The 13,260-nt window shown below is 48.2% G+C and overlaps 1 protein-coding gene across 1 annotated transcript in view; it reads left to right on the top strand.

Annotated features, from left to right (window-relative positions):
- The first annotated feature begins 679 nt into the window (after positions 1-679).
- INSR (insulin receptor) overlaps positions 680-13,260 on the top strand; it is a 52,297-nt gene continuing 39,716 nt past the window's right edge. Inside the window, exons 1-2 of the mRNA XM_066336298.1 lie at positions 680-903; positions 8,565-9,116. Of these exons, the coding sequence (XP_066192395.1) occupies positions 819-903; positions 8,565-9,116 (637 nt within the window). The 5' untranslated portion in view covers positions 680-818. The remainder of the gene's footprint in view (positions 904-8,564; positions 9,117-13,260) is intronic.

The raw sequence follows: 13,260 nt of genomic DNA, 5'->3' as shown, positions 1-13,260 counted from the left end.
GATAGATAGATAGATAGACAGATGGATAGATAGATAGATAGATAGATAGATAGATAGATAGATAGATAGATGGATAGATGGATAGATAGACAGACAGATAGATAGATGGACGGATGGATAGATAGACAGATAGATAGATAGATGGATGGATGGATGGACATACGGACGGACAGACGGACAGACAGATAGATAGACAGACAGATAGATAGCTGGATGGATGGACGGATGGATAGATAGATAGACAGACAGACAGATAGATAGATAGATAGACAGATGGATAGATAGATAGATGGATAGATGGATAGATGGATAGATAGACAGACAGATAGATAGATGGACAGATGGATAGATAGACAGATAGATAGATAGATGGATGGATGGATGGACATACGGATGGACAGACGGACAGACAGATAGATAGTTGGATGGATGGATAGATGGATAGATAGATAGACAGACAGATAGATAGACGGACGGACGGACGATGACGGGTGGCTGGACGCCGCCGCCGCCGCCGCTCCTCCCCCGGCCCGTCCCGTCCCGTTGCCGCGCTCCGCGCCGCCTCTTGCGGCCGCCCCGCTCGGCTCGCAGCTGACGGGGGCAGCCCCTTGTTTACTGGCCGGGGCGCCGCCGCCAGCCCGGCCTGCGCTGGAAGGGGCCGCCGGGCCGGGGCCGACACCGCGGGCAGGGAGGGGCCCGGCGCTATAAAGGGGCTCCGCGGGGGCTCCGGCGGCGATGCTCGGCCGGGCCCGGCCCCCGCGCCCGCCCCGCGGGCTCTGATTCGCGCCGGGCGGCGGCGGCCGCGGCAGCGGCGCGGGATGGGACCGAGAGCGGCGGCGGCGGCGGCGGCGCTGGCCGTGGCCGTGGTGCTGGGAGCCTGGTGCGGCCGCGGCCGCGGCGAGAGTGAGTCGGGGCCCCGCCGGGAGGGTCGGGGGCGGCGGCGGCGGAGCGGGCCGGGCCCCGCCGTGCCCTTTGTACCTGCGCGGGGCCCGCGGGCAGCGCGGCCCGGAGCGCTGCCGGGTCACCTTCACCCCCGGCCCGGGGCCGGCGGGGAGGGCCCGGCGGCGGCCCGGATTGCGGCGGGCAGGGCGGCGGGGAGAGCAGCGGCGGCCCCGGGCCGCGGGGCCCTCAGCGGGCCGGGGTCAGCGGGGGCCGCGGCCGGGGCAGCCGCGGGGAAGGGCACGGGCCCTCCGGCCGCCGCCGCCCGGCTCCTGCCGTGAGGGCTTCCCCCGTGAGGGCTTCCCCCGTGAGGGCTTCCCCCGTGAGGGCTTCCCCCGGCCCTTCCCCGATTCCTCCCCGGGCCCTGTCAGCGTCTGCCCCTCGGCCCCGTCCCCGGTCCCTTTCTCGGATCTCTCTCCGGCCCCTTCGCTGGGTCCCCTCCCTCGATCCACTCCCCGGTGCCTTTCCCGTGTCCCTTTCCCGTGTCCCTTTCCCGTGTCCCTTTCCCGGGTCCCTTTCCCGGGTCCCTTTCCCGGGTCCCTTTCCCGTGTCCCTTTCCCGTGTCCCCTCCCCGGTCCCCAGCCCTGTGCCCCCGCCGCTCCTCGGCTGCCTCAGGACCGGCTCCGGTTTCAGGAGGGTTTAGTGTGGCCAGACGCCGAGGTTTTGTCTTGAACCACTTTTAGGTAGTGTGCCAAATCCACAGGTATTAAGATGGGAGAGCTCCGGGGGGAAGCTCCGTGTGTACACAGGGGCTTGTAAAATACAAGACAGGGGTATAAAAGATGTTGTGTTGGAGGTCACAAGCTTGTTAAACCCACGGCTGGCTCGAGGTTAAGCCTTCCGAGCTGTTTTGATGGGTTACGTTAAGTAAACTTGCTCAGGAAATCCTTTTAATGAGAGGTTCTTTAATTTTGGGTGATCCTTACAAATTTTTTTTTGACAAAAGGAAAATATTTGTTTAAAGACAGCTAACTGGATCTGTGGATCAGGTCTCGCAGAGACAATCTGCCTGTTGGCTTTCCCATCAGAAAAGGCAGGAGCAAGAGAATAAGTACAGACAATACAGTGATGGACATTATTGGGATATGTATGGGATTCAGGGAATAAAGCAGGACGTTCCTGTAAGACAGCCTCTTTTCCTGGCAATCGGACAAGTCACATATTTCAAATATAACCCAGTTTCTTCCCTCATACATATTTTTACGATTGAAACCTTACAAGAGGCCGGTGACACAGTGTTACCTTGGGAGGGTCAGTCCCAGCTGCTGTGGGCAAACCTGCCCGCCTCCACCAGAGATGGAAAAGGCAGTTGACATATAGCACTAATAATAAATAAATACGTGTGCAACTGGAGTCCAGCAGTTCCTAATTTGAAAACACTATTATTACTGCCACAGCGCAGCCTGTGATTTGGTTATTTATTTAAATCATATTTGCTTTTTGGGGCTCAAGCATGTTTATGTTCTAAACTCCCTAATCTTTGCTGTGTTACACCGTGGTAGGAAAATGTACCTTGAGTTCATGGATGGAGGAACAGGGACACAAGACAGCAGAGCAAAGCCTGGGCTGGAACATTTCCGTATCATTTTTACGCTGCAAATACTTTATGAAGCATTCTACAGACAATTGGGACCTGCTTTGAGAGGTTTTCAGCTGCCGTGGTGTTGGATTGTGTTTTCTGGGTGCTTGGCTCTGTTTTCTGGGAATGGTGAGGTCACGGTGGGGATGGAAACAGCACCCGCCTGGCTGGGGGGAAACGCACTGACGAGAGTTGCATAAGCAAACAAGTTGTTCCCTGAGCAACGGCTCTGATGGAGGAGCTTTCCTGGAGCTGTGTGCCCTGTGTTCCCACAGACAGCCCCCGGGGTAGCTCTGCTCTCCACTGGCAGTATTCCCATCCCCGCTTTTCCCTGTGCCCCGTAGATTTATCTCCAGTTCGGTGTGTTTTGGGGAAGAGCCGGGGGCAAGCAACAGGTAGATGGAGCTGGTTCAGGACACAAATGGGCTGGATGGTAAAGTTCACATTTACATCCAGATCATGAGTTTTTCTTCCTCAATCCAGCCCGTTTTTCCTAAATATTTTAGGAATACTTCATGTGAGAGCACTCTTCCTCCCTTACTTGTGGCTAAAGGTGGTTGCTCAGTTCAGGAATTACTGACAGGAGTAGAAGAGTTAAGGAAAGAAGGCCTGATCTGTGCATTAAATGAAGATCCATATATCTTGTTTTGGGAAGAAAGACAGGCTTGTGTATTTTTTTTTTTTTTTGGTCACTGTGTAAACATAATGCAACTTCTTGAAATAAATCTCGCACATGACTCATGCCTGTCAGTTCATTAGCTCTGGTATTTGGGGTGGGATTTACCTCACCTAGTTTTAGGCATCTGCTAATGGAGCAGCTTACTTTGGGCTCCATTTCTGGTTAATAGAAAACTGATCAATGCAGTCCTGGGAGTTTAGAGTGCTCTTCCTCCCCTTCTAAACTCTCCCCCTAAATCTGGTTCCTACACATGTGCTCCAGTACCTGCTGCTGATGTGGGAGTTGGGAATGCATTTAAGAGATCTCTACCTAAGTCATCCTGTGGGACAAATTTCACTGTGTATTGCTGTAGTAACACACTTAGAAAATAGGTTGTTCCTTAGTTAGTATCGTATGTGCCTGATACAGATATTTTTGTTCTCGTAAACTCATTAAGAAACTGTTCCCTTGTTCCACCTCAAGCCTGTGTTAATTTTTGATGCTGAGAGACTCGGTCTAGAATGAATTTTTGCTCCTGGGAGAATAAAGTAGGAAAAGTGAGTGCGGAAGGGCAGGGCTGTACCCAACCCAGGCCCCAGCGTGTCCTGTCCCTGTTTTTGGGGACAGGCAGCACGGTGGCTGTCTCTGAACAGTGTAACACCCCAGAGCTTTCTGGGGGTGACTGCCTTGTGGAATATAAATGACACTGATACAGGCAGGGTGTAGAACCTGTTCCTGCTGCCTTTGGAGCAGGGAGGATCCTCAGGTGTGTTGGCAGCACCAGGGACCCGGATGGGACCCTGTGTGGTCCTGGTGCTCCTGGGGTGCTGCCACCCCAGAACTGGTCATCTCTGCATGGAGATGGGGCAGGACAAGTCGTGTCTGTTGTTTGGGTTGTGATTCAGATGAGGGGAGCATAAAGACAGCCCAAACCAGGCTGTAAAGGCCGGACTTTGAGGGGTTTGCCCTCGGCTCAGCAGCACTGACTTGTGTGGTGAGAGGTAAGAGGCACCTGAGATGTTCCCTGAGGGTTTACAGGGGCTCATTTTGGAGTCCATATCCAGTCTGCTCAGCCTGAGGTTTCTGAGGTACAGAACTGAAGCTTAGAATCCATATTTCACAATGAGGTGGTTTTTATATTTATTAAACAGTAGCTGCAGTAGGTAGAAGCTGTCGCACAATCCTTCCCTCTAACCTGTTACCAGGATGTTTTCCTCAGCAATTATCCCAAGAAACACCCCAAAATCCTTTTCCCAGTTTCCTAAAGCTACTTCTCAAAATGAGCTTTACATAGAATTGCAATGCATTTGACCCAACCCAAGCAAGTGTAATTTCTCTGCAATAGTTTGTTTATTCAATAGGCAGCAAACACTACGAAAAAAAGAAGAATTAACTAATAGTTACCTCAAATGGTTTGCAGTCTTCTGTGCCAGATTACACTGGTCTTGATTGTTGAAGGCCAGAGGTCTGAAGCAGTGAATCATTAAGGTTTGGTATCCACATGATTTACTATAAACAAGGTTTAAGTTCCAGCTATTCCCCTGGTTAGACTCTATCTTGAAAACTTAACCTCTGGCATCAGATCTGGTTTCTTCATTCAGGTCCTGAAGGTTGTTACCAAACCAGTTTGTCCAAGGGGCTTTGGCATCTTGGGATTTGTTTGTTTGTTTGTTTTTTAAAAAGTGTGGCTTCAGCTTGGTTTTCTGGGGGGGCTGATGGAACATGTCTAGGATGAATTAGTATTTTTTTTGAGTGAGTGGTTTGGTAGCAGGGATGGAGCAGTGCTTTCCTCTGGCAGCTCAGAGCTGTGCTGCTGTTTCTGCTGAAATTTAGGAATTTATGTGTAGTGGAGGTTTTGCCAGTAGTTTGCACAGGAGCAGCTTTGGGCCTACTACTGGAGAATCAATTTGTGATTTTTTTTTTTTTTTTATTTCCCTGAAAGCTGATTTATGTGTTTTTTGAAATCAGGTTGTCTGTGTTATAATTGATGGCTCAACTTTGCTCTCCTTCTTCTGGGATCAAACCTGCCTTGCCTTCCCACTGAATGGTTGATTAATTCCCCTGTCCCTGCAGAAGAAATACTATCGAGAGAAGCTGTGGAAAAACACTTATTACTTTGCTTAAAACTGCTTCTTGTTGTCTTGGTAACAATAAATTTATGGGGTGACTTAAGCTGCTACTGCATGAACAGGAGATATAAACTGCTGAAAATTCAAAGGCATGAAAAGATGGAGAAACCTCCAAGTAAAAAGCATATTTTGTTTCAGATGTTCTTAATTCCTTATTATTCTCTTTGATCTTTGAGGTGTTAAAAAGAAGGAGCTTAGATACCAATTATCACTTAAAAACGAAATTGAAGTTGAACCTGAAAAATAATTAAGTGTGATTTTTCTCTAAATGTGGGGAAAAGCAGCTGATGAACCATGGCTGTTGTACTTCCAGCTCTGGTAGATTGATATTTTTAACTCTTCAAAAGCTTCACTCATCTCTTTTTAGATTCACCTTTAGCTAACCTCTGTTCCTTAACACATCTTTTCAAAATATTTGGAGTTGTTAGCCTTTGGTCACCTTCTCTGCAGCCTCCAGTGGGGAATCTGTGTCAGGATGGGGAGAGCTGGAAGCGAGGGAGGTTTGTACCCTGTGGGGGTGTTTAGATGGTTGCATTTTTTCTGGAGGTTGGAAGATCTTCGAGCAGCTTTTGGGCTGTTTGGGCCAGGAGCAGCGTGGCTCATGGTAGTGGTGATCTCCAGAAGCTTGAAAGGTTCAGGAGCAGAGTAATTTAACTGGGTTTGAGTGTTTAAGGAAAGAGTTGAGCTGTGAACTCCAGGGCTGTGGTGACCAGGAGTGTCAGGACACAGGGAATGGCTTCCACTGCCAGAGGGCAGGGATGGATGGGATGTTGGGCAGGAATTGTTGGCTGTGAGGGCAGTGAGGCCCTGGCACAGGGTGCCCAGAGCAGCTGTGACTGCCCCTGGATCCCTGGCAGTGCCCAAGGCCAGGCTGGACAGGGCTTGGAGTGACCTGGGATAGTGGAAGGGATCCCTACCCATGGCAGAGGTAGAATGGGATAATCTCTGAGGTCCTTTCCAACCCAAACCATCCCGGGATTCAGATCATCCTCTCTGAATCCCTGCTGGCTGTGGATCTGTTGCTCTGTCAGACCAGGACCATGGATTTCCTCAGTGCTGGGCACCCACCCTCAGGCCCTGGTGTGATGCAGCTGCTGCCCAGCCAGGGTAGCTCCTCCAGACCAAGCTCCTTAGCTCTGTTCCTGCAGAAAAGGAAGATTTCCACAGCCTGGAAATTCAGCCACAGCACTCAGAGGGCTTTGTCCTGACCATACTAAGTGCAGGTCCTTCCAGCCCTGCTCAAGGTGCCCTGTGCAGGGAGCTGGGCAGTGTGGCAGCAGGGCTTGTGTCCAGCCCCTGGTGACTCACCTCATTCTACCCAAAATGATGAAAGACAGAGGCAATTGTGCTCAGGGTATTCATGCATCTCGTGGCCTTCAGCCACAGCAATAGCCTGGAGCTCTGACTCTCAGAAGTAATTCCTGGTCTGTATTTTTTGACCTTTCCTTTTCCTTAAGGTCAGTTGTCCATTCCAACAGGCAGGAGGTTATCCTGGGGGCAGCTGGGCTCCAGCATTGCCTGTGCATCCCACAGTAATCAGAACCAAGAATAAATAAGAACCAAGATGTTGCATTTTGAATTTATCTGGTAATTTTAGCTGCACTGGTGACTTGTAGGTTGAATTCAGTCTTTCATTTTCTTACGTGTCCTTCTGTTACTTCTCCTTTCACTGCCCTGACCTGCCACACACTTGCTTCTTTGGAAATCCCAATGTTATTTATTGCAAACAAATATCCAGAGCATTTAAGCTGAATGTGTTGCTCTCCCAGGTCTTTTAGCCCAGGTTGGGATGTACAGCAGTACAGTTTGGGGCAGAGAGGTTGCTGCTGGCTGGTCATCAGGCTCCTTTTCCCACTTTTTCCAAGTACATCCTTAATCCTTGAGGCACTGTGTGCACTGGCTTTTTTCTTCCAGAAAGCAATTTATGAAATGACTTGGATATAGTGCCAAAAAATCCCATTGGGCAATAGCACTGCTTCAAATCCCATATTAGTATTGCCAATTTTTTTTTTTTTTTGTTGCAGTCAGTGGAGCAGATTTTTTGAATAATCATTAAGATATTTGCATAGAATTTGCTTTTAACCCCTACAGCAGTGGTTTGTGTTGAACCAGGAGGAGTCAGACAATCCTAACTCTGAAGTATTTGTGTCCACATCAGTTTTGTAAGGCTGGGTGATCCCTTGGAGCTGTGATGTGGTGGTTTTATAGTTGGTGAACTTTACATATAGTGACAAAAAGAGGAAAGAGCCTGTGTCTTTTGTTCTTAAGTGGAGAGGGAAGATGCTGGCCCAGCTGTAGACAAAAGAGAGAATCCTTTGAGTGGATACAGTCTTCAAAAAGGAAAAATTCAGGAAGAATCCACCTGGATTTGAACATTAAGGTCTGGCTGATGTTTCTGTGAAGTTGGTTTCAAAAGGGTTGTCACAGGGAGTTTTGTTGTGCTGTAGAGGCATGGGGCTGCCAGTTTCCTCCTTGATTTGTTACCTGTGCTTAGAGTTGAAAAAAAATTTCCCTATTCAAGCTTTTTTTGTTTTGATGGATTCCTATTATTCAATTTACCTCCTAATTAATGCTTCATGTATTTGTTCACTTTGCCGGTTCTTTGGTTACTGGTTCTATGAAATAAACTGCCCAGATAGTCAAGACAGGGAGATCTGCACCCTTGAGAAAACAATAACAAAAAAAAGCCCCAACACTTCATCTGAGAAGAATGCTCAGGGCAAAAATTACTAATGTAGTAAATTACTCCTGTCACCAGAGTCTGGGCAGGAGCGTGGGCTGTGCTCCTCTGCATTTCCAGGTTTTTCTGCTCCCTTCCCAAGAACCACCATCTCTGGCCATTATTCTTTTCCTATCTTCCCCTCCCTGCAACCATTCTAAATGACTCCCTCTAATCCCCTGGCATTAATTGCACAATCTGAGATGAGGTAGGTGTGTTGCTGGCAGCTACCTAAAGAAAACAGCTCAGACATCTCTTCCCTTTGTGAGCGCCAAGTGATGTCCCAGGACTGGTGTTACCACTGCAGTCGTGATAGAGGCAACAGGCAGGGACTCGAGATGGCAGAAAAAAATGATGAAATACTCTTGTTTTGTAACCAGGAATGTTCCCCACAGTGTATTTCTTAACACTTGAAGCCTGCCTTGCTGAGAGGGCAACATGTCCCGAGCGGAGCGCGGTGCGGTTGGACAAAACCGAGCGTTTAGAGAACTATAACAATTAACCTTCTGTTCAATAAATAAATTGTCCTTTGCCTCCCAGTTTGCAGGAGCATGGACATCCGCAACAACCTGACCCGGCTGAACATGCTGGAGAACTGCACCGTGATCGAGGGCCACTTGCAGATCCTGCTGATGTTCAAAACCAAGCCCGAAGATTTCCGCGAGCTCAGCTTCCCCAAGCTGACCATGATCACAGACTACCTGCTGCTGTTCCGTGTGTACGGCCTGGAGAGCCTGAAGGGCCTCTTCCCCAACCTCACTGTGATCCGAGGGACTCACCTGTTCTTCAACTATGCCCTGGTGATCTTTGAGATGGTTCACCTGAAGGAGATTGGCCTCTACAACCTGATGAACATCACCCGGGGCGCCGTGCGCATCGAGAAGAACAACGAGCTCTGCTACCTGTCCACCATCGACTGGTCCAGGATTTTGGATTCTGTAGAAGACAATTACATCGTGGCCAACAAGGATGATAAAGAAGAGTGTGGAGATGTGTGCCCAGGCACCGTGAAAGGGAAGAGCAACTGTCCTCCCACAGTGATAAATGGGATTTTCATCGAGCGCTGCTGGACACACGATCGCTGCCAGAGAGGTGAGTGTGCAGTGAGGGGTCTCAGCTGGGGCTTTGCTGTCAAATTTTGACCTGTGAGGTCCTGGCACAGGGTGCCCAGAGCAGCTGTGGCTGCCCCTGGATCCCTGGCAGTGCCCAAGGCCAGGCTGGACAGGGCTTGGAGCAGCCTGGGACAGTGGAAGGTGTCCCTGCCATGGCAGGGGTGGCACTGGATGGGCTTTGAGGTCCCTTCCAGCCCAAACCACTCTGGGATTCCTGGAGGTCTGATAGATGCCTACTGATTGCTGTCTGTAAGCAGAGATTCCTAAAAGCAGGGCTGAAAATTGACATTAGAAGACGAGGAGAAAACCTTTGGGATGGATTTGAGCAGTTCCTTCACCTGTGTTTCTAGGGCATCCAGAATTCTGTGTTTGGTTCTTCTGCAGAGTCAGGAACTGCCCAGGGCTCACCATTTTAATGGACTGTGAGTGTCTGGTATAAGAGTTGGTACTCTGACTGTCTTTGTTGGAATGAAAGTCCAGACTGACTAAGAGGCTGCAGCAGGTGGAAGCACAACAGTGGGGAAAAGTCTCCATGGAATCAACCCCATTCTGGAAAGATGCAATTCCATTTTTACCGAAACCTTCCTGCTGTGAAAAGGTGTAAGGTCTGTGGATGAGGGAGCAGCATTTGCACAGAGAAGGAGCTGGGAGCCAAGTCAGGCCTGAAGGGGAAGGGAGAAGAAGAGAGGACCTGGATGGGGTAGAGGGTGAAATAACAGGGCTTTGAGCCTGGGGCTTTGGTTCAGGGGAGAAGCTGTGTTCCAAAAGCTCACTGCTGTTGCCACCCCAGTCCTCAAATGTATTAGAGTTGCTTTTATTTTCATACAGATTTGTTTTTTTCCAAACTTGGAACTGACCTTAAGCTTAGCTTTAATTATATATTGGCTTTGATTTATGTTAAATCTGACTTGACGGGGAGCAAAGTGAATTGAGGTGAGAGTGACACATTTAGGGTTGTCTGCCTTTCTGGAGGTCGTGCATCCAAACGAACCAGTGTGTCCTGAGACGAAATTAGGAAACTTGTGGGCTGGAGAGAAATTCTTGCCAAGCTTTAAAGGGCAGCTCTGAGTGCTAAGTGCCAAATTTGAGGAGGAATTCCTACCAGTATGCACAAACTAATGCAATTAATGTGGTTTCCCCTCTGCTACTCCTCACCCCAAAATCGTCCAGCTTCCTTTTAAAGAAAGTGGTTATTTTTTGTGGCCAGAATAACAGGGTATGAGCAAGAAGATGCAAGTGTGTACGTGTGTTCCTTTTTTAAAATGAAAAATAAGATTGTAAAGCATTTTATTTATAAACTTTAAGGTATGCAGTTACATCAGCACTGAAACCTGTTTTTTATGCATTTCATGTGCTGTGTCTTCTGCTGTTCCATTATGTTAAAGGTGTAAATGGCACGTTTTTAGTGCCTAGGCCATAATGCCCCAAAATTCCTGTGAATTTTCTAGGGCTGTGTTGCTGCAGACTGGAACGGATGGTTTTCTCTCCTTTTAAAAACTGCCTAATTCCATGAAACCTGGCGAAATGTAATATTTTAATGATAACATTTTACCATTGAGAGCTCAGAGATCTGAGCTCCTGAACCTCTGGTGCAAGAGTTTGTTGGAGGACACCTGTCCAGTACCTGCCTCAGCTCAGTCACCACCTCTGTTTGACTCAGAAATGGAGGTTTTAATCACAAAATGATTTCCAAAGGCGCTGTTCACAGATGCTCTGGTTTTGTGTGTCCCTTGCAGAAGGAGCAGTAGTGAAGCCGTGCTGCTCCTGCATATTTGGGCAGTGGCTGGAATGCACTTCCCAAACCACTTCCCAAGCTGAGCTTATCTTTGTTTGGAACGTTCGGATTTGGACTTTAGTTTTTTGGTAGCCGCTGTTTTGCACAAGCTGGGATCTGTGTGATCCCGTGCCTTGTGACACCTGCCCCTGTGCTTCTGCAGTTGTTTTGACAGCCTGAGAGGTTTTTTAAGATCTTTTTTGTCTGTTTGTGAGCAGCCTTTAGACTGAGCACACGCCGATGGTGGAGATTAAGTGACATTTATTTAGGGAACCTGCCGGTGCAATCGCTGCCTCCTCTGTTCTCCTGCCAGCCCTAATGTAGCCTTAGCATGTGTAATTGTTTTGTCAAGATTATTAAAAGCTTGTGTGAATTGTATTTTGGCTTTCCTTAGCCTGAAGAGCCTCACAGCAGCTCCCAGTACCCAGGGTATTAATGTCATGAAATCTTTTCCTTTGCGTTTCTGCAGCTTATCTGGAAATCTTCAGCAGCTAATGCAGTGCTGAAGTCTCCTGGCTCTCTGGATTTAAGTGTTTTCTCTTTTATTTTTTCTCCTTATCTTCTAACCAGAATGAAATGTAGCAATTTCGGTATCATTTTCACAGGGGAGTTTGGTTTTGTGGGGAGTTTTTAACCCAGGTTATTTGTACCCCTGGTTTGGTTAATGAAACTGGGTATAGAATCTCCTGGTTCTGGGTTTGGGGTTTTTTTTTAATTTTTTTTGCATCTCTGGATGGGAAGTTGTTGCTGTCTAAACCAAGACTGGGAAAAACCCTTAAAGGATATGTAAATATTGATTGTTTTGATTTTATAGAGTGTGTGTCAATTGACAGAGACAAGTCCCAAGCTGACCAGCTTTTCCAGCCTGCTGAGCTTGGAGTCTCACTGGAAAATATTAGGAGATGGACAAGAAACTTGGGAGAGCACCTGTGGGAAGGCTGAGAGATGTCACAGAAAATGAACTCCCTGACAGGAGGGGACAGCCAGGTCTCGTCTCCCAGGGGCAAGGGACAGGATGAGAGGAAATGGCCTCGAGTTGCCTCAGGGGAGGTTTAGATGTGAGACTGGGGAAAAATTCTCCATGGAAAAGGTTGTGAAGCATTGGAGTGCTGGAGTCACCATCCCTGGAGGTGCTCAGAGGCAGTGAGGATGTGGCATTTGGAGGCAGGGGATAGGGATGAGCACAGTGGTGGTGCTGATGGTTGGACTTGGTCTTAAAGGTCTTTTCCAGCCTTAAGGACTCTGTGACTCTCTGAAAGGTCTTGTGTATGTGGGAAGAGGCAAAGTTGGGGCTGGAGTGGGGTCCTGGTGTCCCCCATCCTTTCCACATCACTCCCTGCCCTTCCCCTGCCAGTTCTCTGTGGTTGCTCCACATTATCCCTCCTTTATTTAATTATTCCTTTATTTAATCAGGACAAATATCCCAGTTGAGTCCAAAACTAACTTTTCAGTTATAGCATGGAATTATCTCCAAGGCACACATCCAAGCCTCTGAATCATCCCCGTAGCTACAATTCCAGCCTGGAATTTTATTTTTTTTTTTTTCAGTTGGTGATAAAGTGTTCAGGACACTTAACAGAGTGAAGGATCTTCTTACAGACATTGGAGCAAAGGTTGGGGATGAAACCAGTGGGGAGGAACTGAAATCATTTGTAGGCAGCTGCACCCTTGGAAAAACCAGTATTGAGGACTCTGTGTCTGAGTGCAGGGATGTGTAGGTGGATGCACCATGGATTCAGATCTGTCGGGATGTGCTTCCTCAGAGTTTTCTTTTTTTTTCCCTAAATCACTCATGTTGGTGTGAAAACCAAGTCGGTTCAGTTAAGGCCAACTCATGTTATATTTTGGGTAGGCAGGGAGGGAAATGTGTAGTCTGTTTGGAATTTGGGTCTAGCCTGATGCTGTTTATGGCAGCCAAGTGCTGTTCCTGTTCTGGGGGTTTTGTACCTCTTCACTGACATTTTTAACAGGGTTGTTTTTTTTTCTCACATACACAGTTCTTTTATTGCCATCAAAACGTACTTCTTGGTCCTGCACTGCAGAGAGCGTCTTTGCTGAAGAATGCAGACAACAAAAATGCTGGAAATGCCACGTCCTAGACCTCGGTCTGGATCTGCCAAACATGATTTTCATATTTCACATTTTTTCCACGTCTTTTTTTTTTTTTTTTTCTTTCTTTCTATACGTCTGTCACTCCTCTTGCGGAAGGAACAATTCCCTCTGAAATAGGATTTCCTGCCAATTCCCCCTGCAGTCAGGCTGCTCTGTCCATGCAGGACTTGGAGCAGTCTGATGGGTTTGACACTAATTACAAAGGCGGGTTCAGCCTTTTATTGCACATCGGGTCATG

This window comes from Sylvia atricapilla, chromosome 26, assembly GCF_009819655.1.
Source record: "Sylvia atricapilla isolate bSylAtr1 chromosome 26, bSylAtr1.pri, whole genome shotgun sequence".
NCBI classification, from domain to species: Eukaryota; Metazoa; Chordata; class Aves; order Passeriformes; family Sylviidae; genus Sylvia; species Sylvia atricapilla.
This window is presented reverse-complemented; position numbering and strand designations above follow the sequence as displayed.